General features: G+C 39.9%; 1 protein-coding gene across 1 annotated transcript in view; it reads right to left on the bottom strand.

Annotated features, from left to right (window-relative positions):
• Window positions 1–1611: 1611 nt before the first annotated feature.
• Window positions 1612–20802, bottom strand: part of JAKMIP3 (Janus kinase and microtubule interacting protein 3) — a 103637-nt gene continuing 84446 nt past the window's right edge. The window contains exons 13-22 of the mRNA XM_074999585.1: window positions 20159–20257; window positions 18311–18409; window positions 18154–18213; window positions 15050–15115; window positions 14514–14582; window positions 14345–14422; window positions 7021–7224; window positions 6376–6441; window positions 3976–4017; window positions 1612–3142 (exon numbers count right to left, since the gene is read on the bottom strand). Coding sequence (XP_074855686.1) covers window positions 3017–3142; window positions 3976–4017; window positions 6376–6441; window positions 7021–7224; window positions 14345–14422; window positions 14514–14582; window positions 15050–15115; window positions 18154–18213; window positions 18311–18409; window positions 20159–20257 — 909 coding nt within the window. The 3' untranslated portion in view covers window positions 1612–3016. The remainder of the gene's footprint in view (window positions 3143–3975; window positions 4018–6375; window positions 6442–7020; window positions 7225–14344; window positions 14423–14513; window positions 14583–15049; window positions 15116–18153; window positions 18214–18310; window positions 18410–20158; window positions 20258–20802) is intronic.

The following is a 20802-nucleotide window of genomic DNA, read 5'->3' on the forward strand; positions in this document are numbered from 1 at the left end:
ACCTATCACCCCAAGTTTCCTGGTTAAAAAATTTCTAATTTGATTACATCTGATTTTAAATTATTACCTTATCTGACTTCATTGAGCTTCTCTTCATGTGCTGCCAAGCATATAAATCACATTAATCTCATTGGCTAGTGGAGCTTAATTTACCAGTTGAGTTCTCACTGTCTTTATGATGTTACACCACTAGATTTGACAGATGCCAGCTCCTTTAGTACAACTGGACTGGCTTAAGAGCTCAAGGAAAATGATGCAAAGAAGGGTACATTTGTAAGAATGAACATGACAGGGATTTATGCACCTGTAACGGTATGAAAACAATGCGCATTACTAAACCTGACAGTACCAGTTCAGAATGATTATTTATAACACTTCCTAAGGGTCCTGTGCAAACTGTCCCTACATACTTTACATTTATTTAAAGTTAAATAAATGGGACAAATGAACATCCTGCATCGAAATGCCCTCAATCTTTGGGGAAATTCAAATCACATCTTATCTTTCTGCCTTGTTTCCAACTCTTGTTAAAAAACTAAAAGTAACTGGAAAAAGTTAGAAGAAGGATTTGTGGGTGAAAAGGAGAGACACAATGCTTATATTTTTAGTCCTCTTCTGTTAATGATGATATAATAAGTTGCACAGCCACTGAGTTATAATCTATCATGGTAATTTCATTGAAAACAATGATAACTAGACAGTAATTTTTTCAAATGTTTATGTATGGAACTGAACAGCAAATATTTTCCCCATATTGTAAGACTTTTGACTTTTTGAGATGTCAAAATATTTACCTGCCCGAAAACTGGACAAAAAAACAAAAAATAAAAAGTTTCAAAAATTTTTGCAAACTGATACTTTTGAAAACACTTCTCGGTTGGATTAAACAAAATATTCTGTTTGATAACTGAAATATTTATAAAACAACCCCCTTTTCAGTGTAAATTCACTGAATTTTGGATCTAAAGAGTGCATTTTGTGTGTGAATGCACCATGTGTTCCTTCAAAAAAAGGGTCTAATTTTCCAAAAGAACTTGCTAGTGCAGATGCAGCCATGGTGTATAAAGCAACACCACTGTCCCCCTTATGAAATGAAAGCTAGGTGTGGTTTTGAGTGGCTCATGCTCACTCTGATGCATTCTAAATGACTTGCCAGAACCCAAATCTGAGCATTAGCTTTCATGCCTGATTCAACTCACAAAAACAAAGTTTACATTGTAGAACTGGAACACAGATGCAAGTTGGATATAAAATAATAACGTCTCAGCTCCCACTTTAAGACAAGTACTGTGATCACTCTGCTTACTATGACTGAATTTAAACAACAGGCACAGTTCTCTTGATAGGCATACAAGTAACTAAGCACCAGCATCAACTACTTTGCTACAGAAAAGATGTCTGAAAGTATTAGATATGCGTTATCTAGCAAAGTTTTCAATATTTCAATATTTTATGTCCCAAGAGCAAACAGATCTTCTCTTCTGTTACATGTATATGATCATCTACGGTATGTACAAATTTGACAGTCTGACAATTTTACAAGTATTTTTGATTAAGAAGAAACATTGATCTAGAGAATAAAATGATCATTTGGTGTTTATTATACTGAAATATAATACATGAGCCACTGTCTAAAGTGAAATATGGGTACATAACATTTACAACAAATACTGATCAGGTCAGAATTTCCTCTACATTGTACTTAAAACAATGTTGGCCTGATTGAGGACTATGGGACTAAACCCCTATTCTTGTACTTACAAAAGTAAGCAAATCAATGATCTGCAAGACATTTCTTCTTACCTTTCAGTAATTCCTTTAGTTATGCTTTCTCGGTTAAACTTCCAAATGAATAGGTACAGTTTCTTCATCATCTCTCTGCTTTCTACTTTAGATACACAGGAGTTGTGGAAAAGGCCAGATACAATGATTTTTTTTCCTAACATATTCATTGGTAAATCCAGATTTTGGCACTTCGTTTCAGTTTCTCTTGTTACTTTTTGGTGATGAACATTTGTGTGCTGTCTCTCAGAGTCATTCGTTTGTGTATTTTTCTACAGAAGACATTTTTTTTTCATTTTTCTGACATTCAAATCCAAGAGATACAATCAGGGATCCCCCACTTGCTTGCTTGTGCTTTCTTTTCTCAAATTAAACACATCTTCCTTTAACACCCATTCCCACCTGCCATAGTTCTGGACCCTTCACATCAATGATTACACATTTTCACTTCTATTCCCTGGACAGGTTGAAATTTTCCACAGGACACTGCTCGATCCTTCATCTTCACTGAGGAATTTAAGTGCATTACACATTATTGTGCCATTTTCTCATAGTGTTGCAGAGCATAGTTTACTGAAGCTTCAGAACAAAATGAAACCCTTCACATTCTGAAGCTTCAGAACTCTGTAGGCACCACTCCCCACCACCATCACTGCTTGGGATATTCATCAAACCATTACCCATAAACCCTGTGCTATGGAAATGACAGACATTCTTCTGAAACTATCAGATGAATTAGTTCTATTTCCCATGTCCGGTGAAGGAAAAACATCTTGGAATACAACGCTTCATTTCATTCACATTTATGCTTCATCATAGACTACTCTGGAATTCTTTTTAAAATCCTCCTTCAAGACATGTATTTAATTAAATAATTAAGAGTAATGCATACACACAAGTGACATATAAAACAGGACATGATCACTTCTCTACAGAAGCAGTTTACTACCTGCTTAGCAGGGAACCAAAATATATTCATTTTATCTGAATGAGTATACTGCTTTTTATGTAAAGCTGAAAATTGTTTCAAGCAGCAGAGATGGGGCTTCCTGTAGGGAAGCCTGTAATTGTTAATTTTTCTATTTTCTTTTTGGCTTTCTTCTCAGATAGTTCTAATTCTAGATTGTAAAAATGTGCAGTCATAGACCTCAGAAGAGCAGACTCCACTTTAAGAAATTCCCATAAATCCTAATTCATTGTCTAAAATGATCAAAAAAGATTATATCTTCAATCTTCAGTGACAAAATATAATATATATTTGGGTTTCTGGAAACTGTAATGTCTTCTTTTTTATTTCATCTTGGTAACCCATGTTGTCTTGCTCAGTAAGAGTATAAGCATTTCTAGCTTCCTCAATAGTCTGAAACAAGAAAATGGGTAAAGACATAGGCTCAAAGAAAAGTATATCCAGAAAAAACATACCTAACATAGCTATAAGGTTCACATTCACAATCTATGGGAATTCATTTTAAATTGGACTATTCGTACCATTGAGGATTTGCATTATGCTCTATTGACATATTCTGTACAGTGAGAATTGTCCGCCTACAATGCCATCAACTAGATGACCACATCCAACATATATGTCTCATTATTTCCTTAAAGATATGGCCACACTCAAAAGAATGGAAAATTTACATTCAAAAAATGTAAGGTCCCTGTGACATAACTCTTTTAAAGGAAACAATTTCTGGCAGTTAGATCTGTAGGTATAACAAGATAACAGAAGTGGCACAGTCTAAACTAAACTCTGCATCACACAAGCTTAGCTGGATACTGAAAGTACATAATGGATTTGTATTCCATAAGATTATCAGATAATGTCTGGCTACAGCAACTTCTTCATTCCAGCACAAATGTCATCCAGGGAATACTGACAAACTGACATCATTTTTCAATTTCCTAGCAGCTTGGTGATGTTGGTTTTACATCTTTAGTTGTTAGTGCCTTCCTTGTCCTTCCTTTTGATGGAAAATTCTTAAATTAGCATTTGTTCAGCTGAAATACAGAGGCCAGTTAAGGGTGCCTTACCCCTTTCCATATGTTTCATAGACTTTAGATATTTCCATTGTTAAGTCACTCCCTGCTGATCTGAAGACACAACAAATGCAGTGTGCATAGTGACAGCACAGCATAAAAGTTTGACAAGAATTGCACCAGAAATGGGAGACAATCATTACATGAACTACTTACCGTTTGTACGTGGGCTGATGAACTATGACCAAAGAATGAAAGCTAAAGAGAAAAATAAAAACAAAAATAAAAACTAAAAAGAAATAGGGGAGGAAGGAGAAAAAGAAGGAAGAAGAGAAAAAGAACAGAGTTTACAGTGTGTCTAGTGAGAAATAAGCCATGGTTACAGACAAGAGGAAGGCAAAACTGTCATTTGAAAGAAAGAGAAATAAATAGTGATGGGTGAACTTCCAGAGGCTCAGCGTCTCTCTGCTGCTCCCCTGAACCTCTTGGGCCTGCAAATCTAGGCAGAATTCCCTGAGATTTCCTGTACTTGTGCATCCTGACCAGGCTGGAAGCAAGGACAGGAATAAATGGGGTGGTGGTGGATTTGGTTAACTCTTTTGAACCTCAAAAAAGGTTTTCTTTAGGTTAGCTTTTAATTTTGGATGGAAGTTCAGACAAATTGCTCTTGTATATAAACTGGTTCAACCAGTGTTAGAAAAATGCTTTTACTGTGTTTTATTATATTTTGAGGGTAAAATTCACCAGTATGTCTAGGACTTGAGCAAGGATCCCTCCCCCTTATTGTGAAAATCTTTGATACAGGCTTATGTTGAGTGGAGTGAAAGTGTGACAGGTGAAGTTACTGGGGGTGGGGTGGGGCTCTGTATATTCTTTTATGCTGGGAAATGAGCCTCATGCTAACTTTAAATGTGTTTGAAGGAGAACATGCTGATGGCAGGAAGATGGAACCTGCACATAGGAAATATGAATAGCAAAACCACTGTTCTACCCTAAGGCTTACGAAGTAGCTGTAAAGGTGATGCTCTGCAGTCCTATGATCTGCTTCCAAGTTAGATAGGTTTCACCCCCCCTCTCCCCGCACTTTAAAAATCTGCGTAGTTCTCTGCACCAAATCCATATATTAACTGTTTGGGTGAGGAGAGGAAAACTCACACTGCAACTTTGGAGTGTTCTTTCCAAGAAGGATTTATTTTAAATGCATGATGTTCCCTTCCATGCTCCAGTATTGGCTTATTCTACGATAAATAGAAGATGGAAGTGACACACGCCAGACACTGTGCTGATTAATCTCCTCAGATAGCTTCCCACTTTTTAAGCTCATGGGTCTATCTGAAATGATTATTAATTATTATTTGCTTGCAATATAGTACCACTCAAGGGCTATTTCTACACAGGCCACTTTCTTTGAAAGTGGCATGGTAATACATGGCCCAAAATATGCTAATGAGGCATGGATGCAAATTCCCTGCGCCTCATTAGCATACAGTCATGTGATTTGGAGTCCGGAAGACCGTTCTTCTGCACTCCAAAACACCATTTAGAAGCGCGGCCCTCGGGGGGCCTCTGGAAGAAGGACTTCCTTCCAGAAGCTCCCCCGGGGCCGTGCTTCTACACGGCGTTTTGGAGTCCAGAAGAAGGGTCTTCTGGACTCCAAATCATGTGACCGTATGCTAACGAGGCATGGGGAATTTACATCCACGCCTCATTAGCATATTTTGGGCCATGTATTACCATGCCACTTTCAAAGAAAGTGGCCTGTGTAGAAATGGTCAAGATGTGTATGTGATAGGTGCTTCCCAAACTCAGAAAAAGACAGTGTCTTCCTCAAAGAATTTATGGTCTAAAACCTTTTCTGTGTGGGTACAAGTTCCAATAAAATGACAATGGGTTAAAACTTTGCCCCAGTCACAAACCATCCCAATATCTGAAAAGATCTAGGAAACTTGTTTGTTTCTATGCTCAAATGTCTCTGCATTTCCTGTTTTCAGCCAAGACTGGAAGCCCAAGTATTGAAAAAACTGGGGAAAGGCCTCCATCATTGTGTTTCCCATCCAAACAGAATGTAGAGAACTGCGGAGAATAGGTTTTCCAGTCATGGCTGCTTGGATAAACTGTAGAAATGCATCACCATTTCAGATGCTTATCTGAGCTGAACCTTACTGCAGATATCCAAGTCTAGCTACAGCAATTGCATAGCTAAAATCAACGTATCTGCACTCAACTTACTTGTCTGTCTATACTGGGGAAGGTCAATGGGAGAGTTTCTCCTGTCAACCTCCCTTACTCCTCACATCTCATGAGGAGTACAGAGGTCGACTGCGACCCCTGAGAGGTCAATTTGATGCATCCAGACTAGATGTGAAAAACTGAACCCTGGAAGATTGACCCTGAGTGGGTTGATCTTCTGGGGCAGTGTAGATCTGCCCTTAGTCTTTGAGGTCTGTCCATTTCTTACGTGAGATTTTGCAATGATACCATCTACACCAAAAAGGCAAGAGTGAATGAACATTAAAGAACATTTATTTGCAACTTTACTTCCTTGATAAGGTTATTTTCTTAAGATGCATGTATATATAGCTATAAATATAAATACTGATATTTCCTTTACTATACCTTTTCTTCTAATTCTTTAATCTGTCTTTTTTGACCTTCAATTCTTTCTTCTAGCTCCTTAATTCTCTATAAGATGTAAAATATAAAATAACATGTTAGTAACAAAGTTTTCTGAACTTCAAAGAGAGATAGATTGTGGCTGCAAACCGATTTGTGTTTTCATTTGGAGATGTGTCCTGAGTTGATACATTGCATGAAAAAGATATTGAAAAAACAAACACAGTGCTCATATCAGGGATATAATCCAACTGAATAAAGCTGAAAGATTCTGGCCCAAACAGCTGAAGGTTTGGAATGAGGTTTTCAAAAATTCCTAAGTCATTTGGATGCCCTAAGAAAATTAAAACTAACGGGAAATTTTGTGTCTAAATCCCCCAGCTGATGCTGAAAATCTCATCCCTTACTTTTAACTTCACCCAGACACAATGACTTGCTGGCAAAGGAACTGGACAAGAACTAAAAGAAACATTCAATTCATAAAGCTGAAATATGTACTGAGTCTCATTCAGTATAATAAAATAAGAACACTACTTACCTCTGATATAGATGCAAAAGAAGCAGCATAGCCAAGGAGCAAGGGACAGAGTTCATGTGTTCATTATGCTTAAAAATGAAGGTAACAAACATCTTTGTATCACAGTGTACCTGCTGTGCATGCTGAATGAGTTCCATTCTTTCACGCAGAATCTGGGCATCTCGTTCTCGGAGCTCACTCATAACTTGTCGTTTCCATTGCTCCACAGCAGTCTTCAACTTGCTTTTCTCCTCCTCTGAAAGAATTTCTGACATTTTTGCTCCAGCTTCCTGCTGCAGAGCATCATAGAGCATGGCTTCTAATTCCAGAATTTGCTAGGAAAAAACATAAAAGAAGAATGTTATTTATGTTTTTCTCTTACAGGCGGGCCATTGACAACTACTTGCCAGAGGAAGTTGTGAAGAGCAGGACCTCAACAAGGTTCAAAAAAGAACTAGATACATTCATGGAGGTTAGATCCACCAATGCCTATTAGCCAGGATGGATAAAAATGATGTCCATGGTTAGAGGCTGGAAATGAGAACTGGAGAAGAAACACTTAACGAACACCTGTTTTGTTCACTCCCTCTGGGACATCTGGCATTGACCACTGTTGGCAGATAGGATATGGGCTAGAGGGATCCTTGGTCTGACCCACTATAACCATTCTTATGTTCTTATTAACAAATCTTTTGGAATTAGAATTAGTTGGCATCTTTGGTTTATTTTAACTTAGTAACTTAATTTTATCTGTTTTTACCTGCAATCACTTAAATCCTACTTTTTATATATAATAAAAACACTTCTGTTTACTATCAAGCCCAGTGTAAATAATGGTTACCTTGTGGGGAGCAACCACTATGCATCTCTCTCTTTCCTTGTCAAAGGGGGCACACACCTTTTGAAATTTCTCTGTGTAACAATTTTAGATAGGGTAAAACAGATTCATATGGGAGTTTGATCCCTTTTGGTGGCTGGTATCCTGGGCGGTACCCTAACCTTATGGCCGAATCCTTCCAGAGCTGAGCTGGTTCAGTGTCTGTACTGCTGTATGGTAACCCCAGCTCTGTGCCTTGGCTGGAGGGGACCAGAGAGTCTAGGTCAGCAGGACAGAGTGGTGGGGAGTCTCAGAGGGCAGGAAGGTGGGCTCAGTGGCTTGATCAGCACACCAAATGACAAACCCATGGAGATTTCTGTGATCCAACCCAACACAGCCACCACACTCCAATTTGTGCCTTTGTAACTCTCACCGTAAAACTACTGCCACAGAAAAGACCAGAGAAGTGAGCAAAAACATGAGAAAAGTATCTTGTCTCTGAATTGTATTATAGACTCTCTCTCCCCAATGGTTCATTTTCTAGCTCATCCTTTTCCCAAGTAACTGGCCTGGAATATATTGTGGAGATAGAATTGACCAATTTAGCTCTGGGCATAAGCGCTGAAATGGGAGTGCTACTACATGCCCTGGCTTGAAGTGACTTCCATTATATACAGGTCTTACAGTTTGGTTCAATGCCTCTCAGCACCCCCATAATATAAATTGCTACAGCACCTCTGGCTATGGGAAAAATCTATTAGGTTATCTAATTCATTTATCTGCCACTGCAAAATTATTCCCTATTATACATTTACTCGTGCTTAGTCCAAACTACTGTTAAATCTCCCATATGCAGTGGGGCTGGGGGGTGTTCCACCACTTGTTTGGGAACATACAGAGTCCAATAGATCTCACTGCTGGGAATTTTTTTCTGATGCTCTGGCTATATTGTCCCTCTTCTCAGTTTCATCGCATTGCTCCACATTTTACTCCATTTTACTGTTCTAAATTGTGCTTCTCTCTCAATATATATATTCTTCCAAATTCCTATAGACCTATGTTCTCCCTTGGTTATTGCTTATCCTAGATAAATAAATATTGATAGACAAATTTTATCTATAAACATGAGAGTTCTCAGTGTAAACCAGTCTCTCCATCCCACCAATTATCTTTATTGCTCTTCTCTAAACTTCCACTAATTTGTCAATATTTTGCAGTCCATAAACTACTGAACAGACAGAAAGCTGGAAGAGCTGAATGGCTACACAATAACTTGCAATTGTCTGATCACCAACTGCTTGACTTTTGGTGGAATTATACAGAGGTAATGGAGAGGAAATGGTGCCCTCACAAGGAATAAAATCATTCTATGACTCCCTGGTAAAGCTTCAATCTCTGTTATGTTAAATTGGTAAATGTTTGATCTGGGAAGATTTCCATATTTAAATCAGTCTCTGAAAATAAAACAAGAGAAGAAACAATGTTCTGCCAATGATAATTCTGCTCTGCATTCTCTGTACCTTAGGCTCACTCTGAAGGGATTTTTTTTTCATTTCATGCATCATCACATAACTGCAGACACATAATGGTCTGCATATGCCACAAGAGTGAGCAAAGATGAGCTCTGACCAACTGAATAGCAGATACCAGATAAATTAGTAACTGACGTACATCTATTTTCTCTGGAGATGACTAGTGACTTCTCAGGCTTGCAATGTTATAGTGCCTTCCATAACCTCCGGAGACACTGAAATATTTCTTCCCTAATATTAAGACAGATTGCAGTGGGAGAATGCAATAGCTGATTCACAATATGCTCAACTGTGCTCGGAAATAGCGCCAACATGCTCATTTTCTTCCCCTTGCAGTCTACTTCTGGTATTTCTTTAACTTTTCTAGGAAGAATTGCTGCTTCCCATCTGTGACACTATAAGACAATATCTGCTTGCCCTCCAGTCCATCTTCTTTATTTATGCATTTCTAACATGCTTAGTATAATTATGTTTATATATCATGGAATATGGAAGCAGAAGCCACAGCAGAGAGATCTTTCTGAATAATGCTATCTGTCACTATTCACACATCTGTCTGGCGTAAAATATTGCTAATTCCACCAGAAAGCACAGTTTTCTTAATAGCTATTATGCTGAAGGTCTGCTGATATGGCAAAATCACCCACTCTGAAAAAATTGATGCTAGCAGAAATCTAGCACTTACAAAGATATATTTTTTCTCACTGAGAATAGTTTTAACCTTTTAAATCTGTCTTAAAAAATCTGAGGCAAAAGCAAAATATCTTAATTTTGCATTAACTTCGTATAATGTGATTATTCACTCAATCTGGGAAGAAGGGGCCTCCGGAAGAAGGACTTCCTTCCAGAAGCTCCCCCGGGGCCGTGCTTCTACACGGCGTTTTGGAGTCCAGAAGATGGGTCTTCTGGACTCCAAATCATGTGACCGTATGCTAATGAGGCATGGGGAATTTACATCCATGCCTCATTAGCATATTTCGGGCCATGTATTACCATGCCACTTTCTTTTTGCCCTTTCAGATGCAACAGTAAAAGAAGTTTTCTTGTTAACTTTTAAAAATAATCCTAATACTGTGCCAACATTAATTCTTTAATCAAAAGAGTTTTAGTTGTATTTGAAGTATGTATATATACTTACATACTTGCTGACACAATCACTACACTATTTTATCTAAAACACTGGTGAATTTAAAATTCATGCAAGTATGAAGGCTGGTATACGGAAGCAAATTATACTCTTCCTTTTCAATTAAAACTTTCAGTTAAAATGTTCAATGTTTATACTTAACAAGTATACTGGAAACAAGCATTACAAGCTGCTACATACTGATACAGAAATATAGGCTTGCAGTGTCTCGAGCCCTAATTTGGGGCCCCAACATGTTACTATGCTACAATAAATGCCTTCAAAAGAATGGGGGAATATCCCAAAGTGAACAGAATACAGAAGAAGCTCAGTGTTATGAACATCAGAGTTATGAACTCTCCAGTCAACTATGTACTTCATCTGGAACCGGAAGTATACAGTCAGATGGCAGAAGAGACAAAATGGGGAAAAAATCCCACACAGACTATGGTTATACTATAGCGATCTGTAGATAGAGGTCACTGTCTGAAGAGATTTCCCAACAAAACTTCAGCTGACAGAGTGTGGCCACACACAAAAGCCAATTTGAAGAGCACTCCGCTCTGCTGACAGAACCAGACAGGCAGCCTGGCTGCTCTCTTGACAAAGCAGGCACCAGCAAGCATGACAGAGAGGGCCGGTCATTGTTCAGAACACCCGGTCTGTCGAGGAAAGGCCCCCCGGAGCGCTCACACAGCTTTTTTCTGTCAACAGCAGCTTATGCCTCACGGCTGAGAGACAGCATGCTGCTAGTGAAAGTCCCAAGTTTTGTCGACAAAATGCATTTTGTGTGTGGACATTCTACCAGTTTTGTTGATAAAACAGGGGTTTTATAGGTAAAACTGGCTAGTGTAACCATAGCCATTGTGGCAGGATAGGCCAGAGGGCCCTAGCACAGTAGGAAGAAGGAAGCCCACAAGGGAAAAAGATCTGATAAATACAAGCAGAGGGCAGCAGGGCAATTACAAGCAGCTGGGAAGGAGCTGGCTCAGGCATTGGGGCCAGCTGACTCCAGTGCTAGTTCAATGAAGGGTTTTAAAAATCCTCCACAGTTGGAAGGTGGGAGGAGAGAGTGGGTGGACAGGGGGAGGATGGTAGGAGAGACAGAGAGCAAATACAGCAAAGAGCAGAAGCCTGAGGGAGTCAGACCAACTCCAGCTCAGAGACAGCAGGGGAGGGAGTCCCAGGAGGAGCAGCTGGGCTCCCTACCACAGGGACACCTTGCAAAACCACAGTCCCTGGGGGTAAAGGGTGAGAGACTGATTGAATGGTGGTCTGGGGAAGAGGGGCCTTTGCCACACCATACAGTATGGTACAGTGTTAAACAGAGGCTACTAAAAAAATGAAGGAAAAGTTTAAAAACTGACAAAGTAAGGAAACTATTTCTGTGCTTGTGTCATTTAAATTAAGATGGTTAAAAGCAGCATTTTTCTTCTGCCAAGTAAAGTGTAAAGCAAAGTCAATGTCCAGTTGCAACCTTTTGAAAGAACAACTATAATGTTTTGTTCACAGTTATGAACATTTAAGCGTCATGAACGACCTTCATGTCTAAGGTGTTCTGAACTCTGAGGTTCTACTGTACTGAAATTCATAGAATCATAGAACAACAGAGCTGAAAGAGACCTAAAAAAGCCATCAAGTCCAGCCCCCTTCCCGAGGCAGGACCAAACCGAACAGATCTGCCCAGCCAGGGCTTTGTCGAGGCGAGATTTAAACACCTCCAGGGATGGAGCTGGTGCCATGCTCCCAGGGACACAGGTGGTTCTGTGCTCCCTGCCACTCCCAGGTATCAGCCCCTGCCACTCTGGGAGTAGCAGGAAAAAGCCTCAGAGGAAGCACATCACTGCACACTGCCATTCCCCTAGCTCAGGGGGAGCAGGGAGCAGGTAGCACACAGAGCTATTTCCTCCTCTGCCTGCCAGGGTCCATACTACATTTGTTCCCAGATTAGGGACACCCAGAGTATGGAGGATCCAGGCTGCGTCTACACGTGCACGCTACTTCGAAGTAGCGGCAGTAACTTCGAAATAGCGCCCGTCACGTCTACACGTGTTGGGCGCTATTTCGAAGTTGAAATCGACGTTAGGCGGCGAGACGTCGAAGTCGCTAACCCCATGAGCGGATGGGAATAGCGCCCTACTTCGACGTTCAACATCGAAGTAGGGACGTGTAGACGATCCGCGTCCCGCAACATCGAAATAGCGGGGTCCTCCATGGCGGCCATCAGCTGGGGGGTTGAGAGATACTCTCTCTCCAGCCCTTGCGGGGCTCTGTGGTCACCGTGGGCAGCAGCCCTTAGCCCAGGGCTTCTGGCTGCTGCTGCTGCAGCTGGGGGTCCGTGCTGCATATACAGGGTCTGCAACTAGTTGTTGGCTCTGTGTATCTTGCACTGTTTAATGAAAGTGTGTCTGGGAGGGGCCCTTTAAGGGAGCGACTTGCTGTTGAGTCCGCCCCGTGACCCTGTCTGCAGCTGTGCCTGGCTCCCTTATTTCGATGTGTGCTACTTTGACGTGTAGACGTTCCCTCGCTGTGCCTATTTCGATGTTGGGCTGAGCAACGTCGAAGTTGAACATCGACGTTGCCAGCCCTGGAGGACGTGTAGACGTTATTCATCGAAATAGCCTATTTCGATGTCGCAACATCGAAATAAGCTATTTCGAAGTTGGGTGCACGTGTAGACGTAGCCCCAGTGTGCTAACAATCTTTCATTAATTCGTTTTCTATGGACAGCTATAATGAAAGATTTGGGTTCACTTGTGTTTCCTTGGTGAACATAACATCCCAGAACTGATAGTACCTGAAACACAAAGTGATAGAGTGAGTGGCATTAAGCCATAATGAGTCACAGAATTACATCTATAGCAAATCAATATCCACTAATTGCTACTGATTGGACTATTCTATAGATTCCATTACAAAATAAGAAGCTATGGACGAAGCCGATCAATCTTTCCTCTTCATTACTCTGCCCACTTTCAGAGTACTTCAGAAATAGCAAGCTGTTTTGGAACTGCGTATTAGATCAGTTCTAGACCAGGGATCATCTCCATGCAGTGCATGGAATTTAGTCTCAGGAAAAGCTGAGCACTTGGCAAGATCAAGCTCTGAAAAAAAAAAACAACCCACGGGAAGCCTAAAAAGTATATCGAATACAAGATCCTCCAAATGTTCGCACATCAAAGCACGTATTAGACATTCAAAAGGAGGACTAAAATACTCTTCTCAGCCATTAAAAGACATGACCTTGTCCAAGATACAAATAATTCCGAAAGTGCAGGAAAAAGCTGCAACTATGCAAAATACTGGTATAAATATTCATAAGTTTGTTTAGTTAGTTTTTCTGGTGGCATGAATCTGCTGGTACAGCTTCAAATAGAACCACAATTGTAGGAAGCTGCTTACTGGGTAAGTAAAGAGGTAATATTTAGGTCAGGACTGGCTAACATGTGCCAGGTAAACCTGAGGTAAACTCTGCATATGTCCCGATGTAGGTTCAGGGTACACCTTTAACTTGATTTTAGCTAGTTGATTTGTAGTCTAGGTTCCTGGGACAAACTGTGAGATAGGTTTATTTTTGCAAGGAAAAGTGAATGCTCACAAAATTTTATTCCATCAGTTGCAGACTAGAGTCTCAGCTATGTTAAATTGCTTGTACGATGTCAATTAATAAATAGCACACAGTGCTTTTTTTGTGCTGGTACTTGCTGGTAGTGAGTACTGACATCTTGGCAGCCTCAGCCATGGGAATGACTGTTGGCTGGGGGCAGCGAGCTGACTGAGTACATGAATACTAAAGCAGTGCACAAGCACACGGTTTGCCCATATGTTCACTGATGGATCAACGAGTTGTTTACAATTCAATTTACCTAGTCTTTCAGCCACTGGAACTCAGTGGGAGTTCCGTGTGCCAAAGGACTTTAGGATTATACAAGGAACTTTACGAAAGATAGCGTAAGTCTGCGGAGCCTGACTTTTCTTACCTTGTGCGCTTGATCCAAAGACTGTTTCCTGTAGTCAAGTTCATCATCCAAGTAGCCCTTTTGCTTACTAAATAGCTCCTAAAGATATAAAGAAAACTAGGTCATCTTATTTTCTCTAGCAACAACTTGAATTACCATTCTTTGATTGTCAGAACACTCCCTATAGTACCTTTTCATTCTCAAGATCTAGCATCTTTTGCTGCAATGCAGATTCTGTCACTTCTATCTGCTGTAGCCACTGTATATAAAAGATAATGAGAAGTTAAGTCAAAAATCTTGATAGATCAGTTTCCAGAGTCAAAATGGCAACGTACAGCTTCTGCCAAAGAACATGTTCTGCCACTCAACTTTCATTACAACTCTAGCATCTCAGATGAGATACATTTAATTTAAAGCCACTATGAAGAAGGGAGGATCAAGCATATTAAACATAAATTGTTGACTAGGAGATGGATACTTTTCCAAAGCCTTGACATTTATCTTTTATAAGTTAAATGGCATTAATATAAACTATGACACAGTCTAAATATTATATATTTTTCTCTCTTAAATTATTGTTTTACAAAAGCATAACTATGCTTTAAAATTCCATATTTTGAGAAAAAAACCGATGATTTACATTATCAATTTGCTCATGTCAACTCATTTAGAGATGACAAAACCTTTGTGTAATATTTCACTTGCAAGGGATGTATATTTTTTTACCTTTTCAGCCAGTGTCAGAACTGTCCTTGCTTGTATGACAACTACTTGCTCTTCATTAGTCAGATTCTGCACCAAAAGAAGAATATAATTCCAATAAACCTCATTGCCTTGGTATTAGATTGGGAGCAGTAGTTGTATTAAATATATACAAAGTTGGTGACTCTCCTGGAATATTCCATAAAATAAAAATTCAAATTTTACTGTAGAATATGATTGCAATTTTTAAAGTTAATGCTGGATTATTACAGTAAAAATTGTATTTTGTAGAAGACCTCATACACAATAATGTAACTATACGTACACCTAACTCTCCTTAAAAGCATGACACTTACCAACAAACTGTTGGCAAATCAAAAACAGCTGATTTTTATTAATGGCGATATTTCCTTTCTTTTCCCAACTGGAGATAACCGTACAATTACACATGACAACACATTGTAAAGAAAAGAAAAGAAGCAGATGTGAAAGTCCCGAAAGTGGATTTTTTTCTGAAAATGTCTCCTTAAAAACTTTTTATTTCACATTTTGATTAAAAGTGAACACATCATCAACAGAGATGCATATGTTTATTGCTGGGAATCTTTAAATTATTAAAACTAAATTATAAATTGCAATGAAGGCTAAAATATTCATGGTTTGATTTGCATATTATCCAGTTTGCATGTTATTTTTGCATCTCTGCCTCTGTTGCAAAAGCTTTAACAGACCTCATTTTTTGCCATGTTAGTAAGGTGGCTTTATGGAGTTAGCATTATAGAAATATTATGGGGCACCCACTGCTGAAAGCTCATCTCAGTACTTTGTTAAGCAGTCTGATGGTTCACATAGATGTATTAGGCCACATACTGCACAAGAATAAAGTCATCAAAATATCCTTGGACCTGGACTCATTTGCACGTTCAACATGTACATTTGTACATGTTCATAATATAAATGAAACTTCTGGAGGAAAGAAAAAATAGAAAAGGCTCAAGTCCTGCAAACCCCAATGCCCACAAGAAGTTAAACGGTACTGTACACACATGCAAAATTACACACATGCATAAGTGTTTGCCATATCCTGGCCAAAGGCAATAATCTGAGATGGGCTAGGGAGGTTGTGTCAGTTCAAGATCAATTAAGATAGGCCACGGAATGAAGGTTTGAGGCTGCATTTATGCAAGGGCTGAGAGATGCTGAAATGTCATGACATTTCACTTTCATGGAGTAGGAATGTTTCAGTACTTCTATTGGTTATCTCACAACTTTTCTGCCATCTTGATTGGCTGAAGTCTCATGTGATCATATTTTTTTCACAAGACTTTCACCATCTTGTGTGCCTCTGAACTCAGTCATGAGAACAAACCCCTTCCAGACTGGGATGGATGTGATTTCCGATTCATGCATTTGAATCTGAGCTGCTCTGCCTGCTTGGTGACTGGGGAGGATGGTCCAGGTCAGGTCCATCTCCCTCTGTCATCCTTTGCCCACATATTGTTATACTAGAAAAGCAACAGTGCTTTAGGAATTGACACCAGCAAGTGGGTGGTATTGGAGGCCTGTACTATACTGGAGGTCAGATGAGACAATCTAGTGGTCCCTTCTGACCTCATACTCTATGGCTGTGTATACACATGCCGCTTCTTCCAAAAGAAGTGGCACGTATAGACATAGCCTATGAGTTAACCAGGATGATTCCTGCACAAGGCACAAGACTGACAAGATAATGAAAGCTGAGGTCAGGAAGTTATTTGAGTCCAGAACTGATTTGGCATCCTAAAGCAAACATAAATAATGATCTCCTATCTGAATACAATTATTTTGAATGTTTACTGAATGGTGTTTGAAAATAAATAACATTGTTTAAATAAAATAACTAATTTTTACAGTGTATTGACAAGAACCATGTTGGGGATTTTTTTCCCACAGCGTAGATGTAGAGGATTGGCATTCCATTCACAAGGGCAACTCAAAAAGCAAGCTCTCCCAGGACACACAATATGTATTCTGGTTGCTACCCTGTGCTGAAACCTGTGCCACCATGTCAACATTACTATCGTTACCTGTGCTAGCTAGATAAAAGCTAGCACTGATATGTCTATCATGCTGTAATCACACCTTTTGCAAGCAGCATAGTATGTGTGAAATTCAATCCTGGTGCAAAGGACCAGCACAAGAACACACACACATCATTTAAAATTCACACATTACTAGAAGTTGATCAGTTGACCTGACTTGCACCATGGATCTGTACTCTGCAGGGCTGGTGTGTTAGTACAGAAGACAACTGGGGACTGGTCAGGTGTGGAACTCTGCATCCATGTTTATATAGATCTAGTAACTCCAGTTTCCAGAACAACCAGACAGAGAGGGTGTGACTGCCTCTTCAGTCCAGGTAGAATATCAGGTGGAGAAATGGGGCAGGGAGAATGTGTAACAGCCCTGCAGCTCACCACTGAGTTTAAGGTAGTGGATTTCACATCCTCGTTAGTCTTATTCTCAGTCCAAATAGGCTTTATGTAAAAATTCAGAAACCTATCAAAAAAGGAGTCTGGCAACAATATTCTAAAAAATAAATTTAAAGTATTCTAAAATAGTGGGAAAAGGTTTTTCCCTCCCAGCTATTAAGTGCCAACTCCTCTTGTCTTTCTGTAACCCCAACTATTTAATGTAAGTATGTTTTATTTATTTCAGTTTAAAAGTAACTATATCTAAAACCCAAGGTGCCTCACAAAGTTAAAATGCCATTATTAAAACGTAAATCCAAATAAATATAAGTGAGCTAATAAGCAAAGAACACATGAACAATGGAAAGATATAGCACATTTCCTGAAAAAACCCCCACCATGTTTTAAAAACAATGTTACCAACCTTTCCCACTGGAAATCAAAGAGCCATGTTAAAACACTGAGATGCTTTGGGCCATATCTGAAAGGCCCATTAACACATTATGTTAAGTTGCAGAGAGCATTCCGCCTGCAGCCCAGTGCCACAGTTGTAACGTGAAAGAGCGGCACAATTACAAACCAAAAAAAAAAGCCCATGCTCTAGATTGTCATAATGCTACATTAGTTAAAGGCACAAATAATAAACAGAAACATGCACAATTTATTAAAGGAACATACACTTACGGCGTTATCCCCTAAAATGTCCAACTTTTTCATTAGCTCCGCTACTAGTATATCCTAGCAACAAGAGAAAAGCGTACAGAAAACAAGGAGTCAGAATGCAGCATCACCTGATATTTAGATGAAGCAATCCTAAGAAATGGGAATTGCTTACCGTCACACCTTCTGCTTCACAGTACACTTGGAGAGGACTTTTTCCCTCAGTAAAAGGAATGTGATGAAAGTTGATTGCAGGCGATCGTCTTTCTCTCTCCTAAAATAAAAATAATTATGATTAAGGAAATTTAATTTTTAAATTAATCATCATATTCCACTGTACATTTCAACTTCATTAAGAATATGTTATAAATATGGGCATTCCAGAAAACATATTTTGAAAAATTAATTCCTTATAAATATGTTAATTACAGAGTACCACTATCCATAATAATCATTATTTACTGTACAAAAAAGTGAGAAATCTTTCTTTCTTTCTTTTATGGTAATTTATTTTAAAGTGCAAAGCAAAATGTGCTGTTTACCTGAAAAGTGCCTGTGAAAGATTGCACTAGACTGGCAGGCACTGAAGATCTCTGTTTATACACAGAGTGGATACAGCAAGATATCATAGTAGCAATAGAACTTTCTTCACACTGCTTCATCAATTGTCACCAACCTTAACTGTCTGGTCATTATTTTGGCTATGTAAGTGGGATATACTGGGGTAGTCTGGATGTGTTTAAATCCAAAGGAACGTAAGACTGCGTCTACACAACAGCCTAACCTCAAAATAAGCTACACAAATTGCGTAGAGCAAATTGCATAGCTTATTTCAGGTTGATTTCAAAACAGGCTATTTTGGAATGTGGAACTCTCTAAAAGCTCACCAAAATGAGCATGACGGCTCATATAAGCTGTGTCTACACGTGCACGCTACTTCAAAGTAGCGGCACTAACTTCGAAATAGCGCCCGTCGCGGCTACACGTGTTGGGCGCTATTTCGAAGTTAACTTCGACGTTAGGCGGCGAGACGTCGAAGTCGCTAACCTCATGAGGGGATCGGAATAGCGCCCTACTTCGACGTTCAACGTCGAAGTAGGGACCGTGTAGACGATCCGCGTCCCGCAACGTCGAAATTGCCGGGTCCTCCATGGCGGCCATCAGCTGAGGGGTTGAGAGACGCTCTCTCTCCAGCCCCTGCGGGGCTCTATGGTCACCGTGGGCAGAAGCCCTTAGCCCAGGGCTTCTGGCTGCTGCTGCGGCAGCTGGGGATCTATGCTGCAGGCACAGGGTCTGCAACCAGTTGTCGGCTCTGTGTATCTTGTGTTGTTTAGTGCAAGTGTGTCTGGGAGGGGCCCTTTAAGGGAGTGGCTTGCTGTTGAGTCCGCCCTGTGACCCTGTCTGCAGCTGTGCCTGGCACCCTTATTCGATGTGTGCTACTTTGGCGTGTAGACGTTCCCTCGCAGCGCCTATTTCGATGTGGTGCTGCGCAACGTCGAAGTTGAACATCGACGTTGCCGGCCCTGGAGGACGTGTAGACGTTATTCATCGAAATAGCCTATTTCGATGTTGGCTGCACGTGTAGACGTAGCCATAATGTCCTAGACCTGCATGTGGAACAACAACAATACATTGCCGAATGATTTTTAGCAATCACAGTTCAACCTCGTTTAATATATATTGTTCTGTCTTACATTTTGATTTTGCTTCACTTGCTAAATTTCAAAACAGGAGATTACAAGGTCATCTGTGACATAAATTTGGCTCTAATTATAGGTAAGGGGCAAGGCCTTTAAAAGCGCATGCAGTAAGGCAGGTAGAAATCAATATTAATCAATTTTGAGATAATGTACTGTTTTTCTTTTAAATTCACTTTAGTACCAGTGTGTATCAGTCACTTTTAATGATGAGCCCATCTTCAGTTTAAAGGAAAGGGGTTCCTCAAGTTTGGCTGCCTTCTAGCCTTAGAAAATATAATGCAGAAAGAGTGACAATAGTTTAATATTAGATAACTGTTGCTTACTTCAAGCTCTAATATTCTGAACTCCAGGAGTTCATTTTGATCTTTAGCATCCTGGACATCATGTTTTAACCGAGCTTCTTCTGTTTCCATTTGTTTTATCTGAAAAATTAAACATTTTTAAATTAGATGGCTCATTTAGTTTTTGTATAAATCCTGAATCTGCTAAGCATTCAGTTTCTCTGAGCAATGCTCAAGGCTTGAAAGTAAACATTTTGGATTCAGTGACATTTCACGGTCACTCTATAAATCTTCCGGGCCTAAAGAATGACTTTGTATACCACAGCTCTAGTAGTGTTCTACTTAGGTCCTAGACACAGTTGAACAGGATTGATCAGTTAGGGCTTAATTCTCCAACTCTCACACTGCATTTAATTAGAAGACTGGCTGAGTAAAATACTACTCAGAATGGGTAAAGATGCAAACTTAAGGCCTATATGTGTATTACAAGTCCTCAGTAGAAATATACTGTGCAGAGCCTGATATATGGAATGAAACAAAAGCGGCCAATGTGGCGGTTGCAGAGGGTGCACTGGCCATTTGCCCTTCCCTTGCCTCCTCCTGTCCTGCTCCATCCACACCTCAACCCTGTCCCACCTCTGCCCCTCAACCTCCTGCCCCTGCCCCACCCTGCCCCTTGTATACAC

Source organism: Carettochelys insculpta, chromosome 7, assembly GCF_033958435.1.
Source record: "Carettochelys insculpta isolate YL-2023 chromosome 7, ASM3395843v1, whole genome shotgun sequence".
Taxonomy (NCBI): domain Eukaryota; kingdom Metazoa; phylum Chordata; order Testudines; family Carettochelyidae; genus Carettochelys; species Carettochelys insculpta.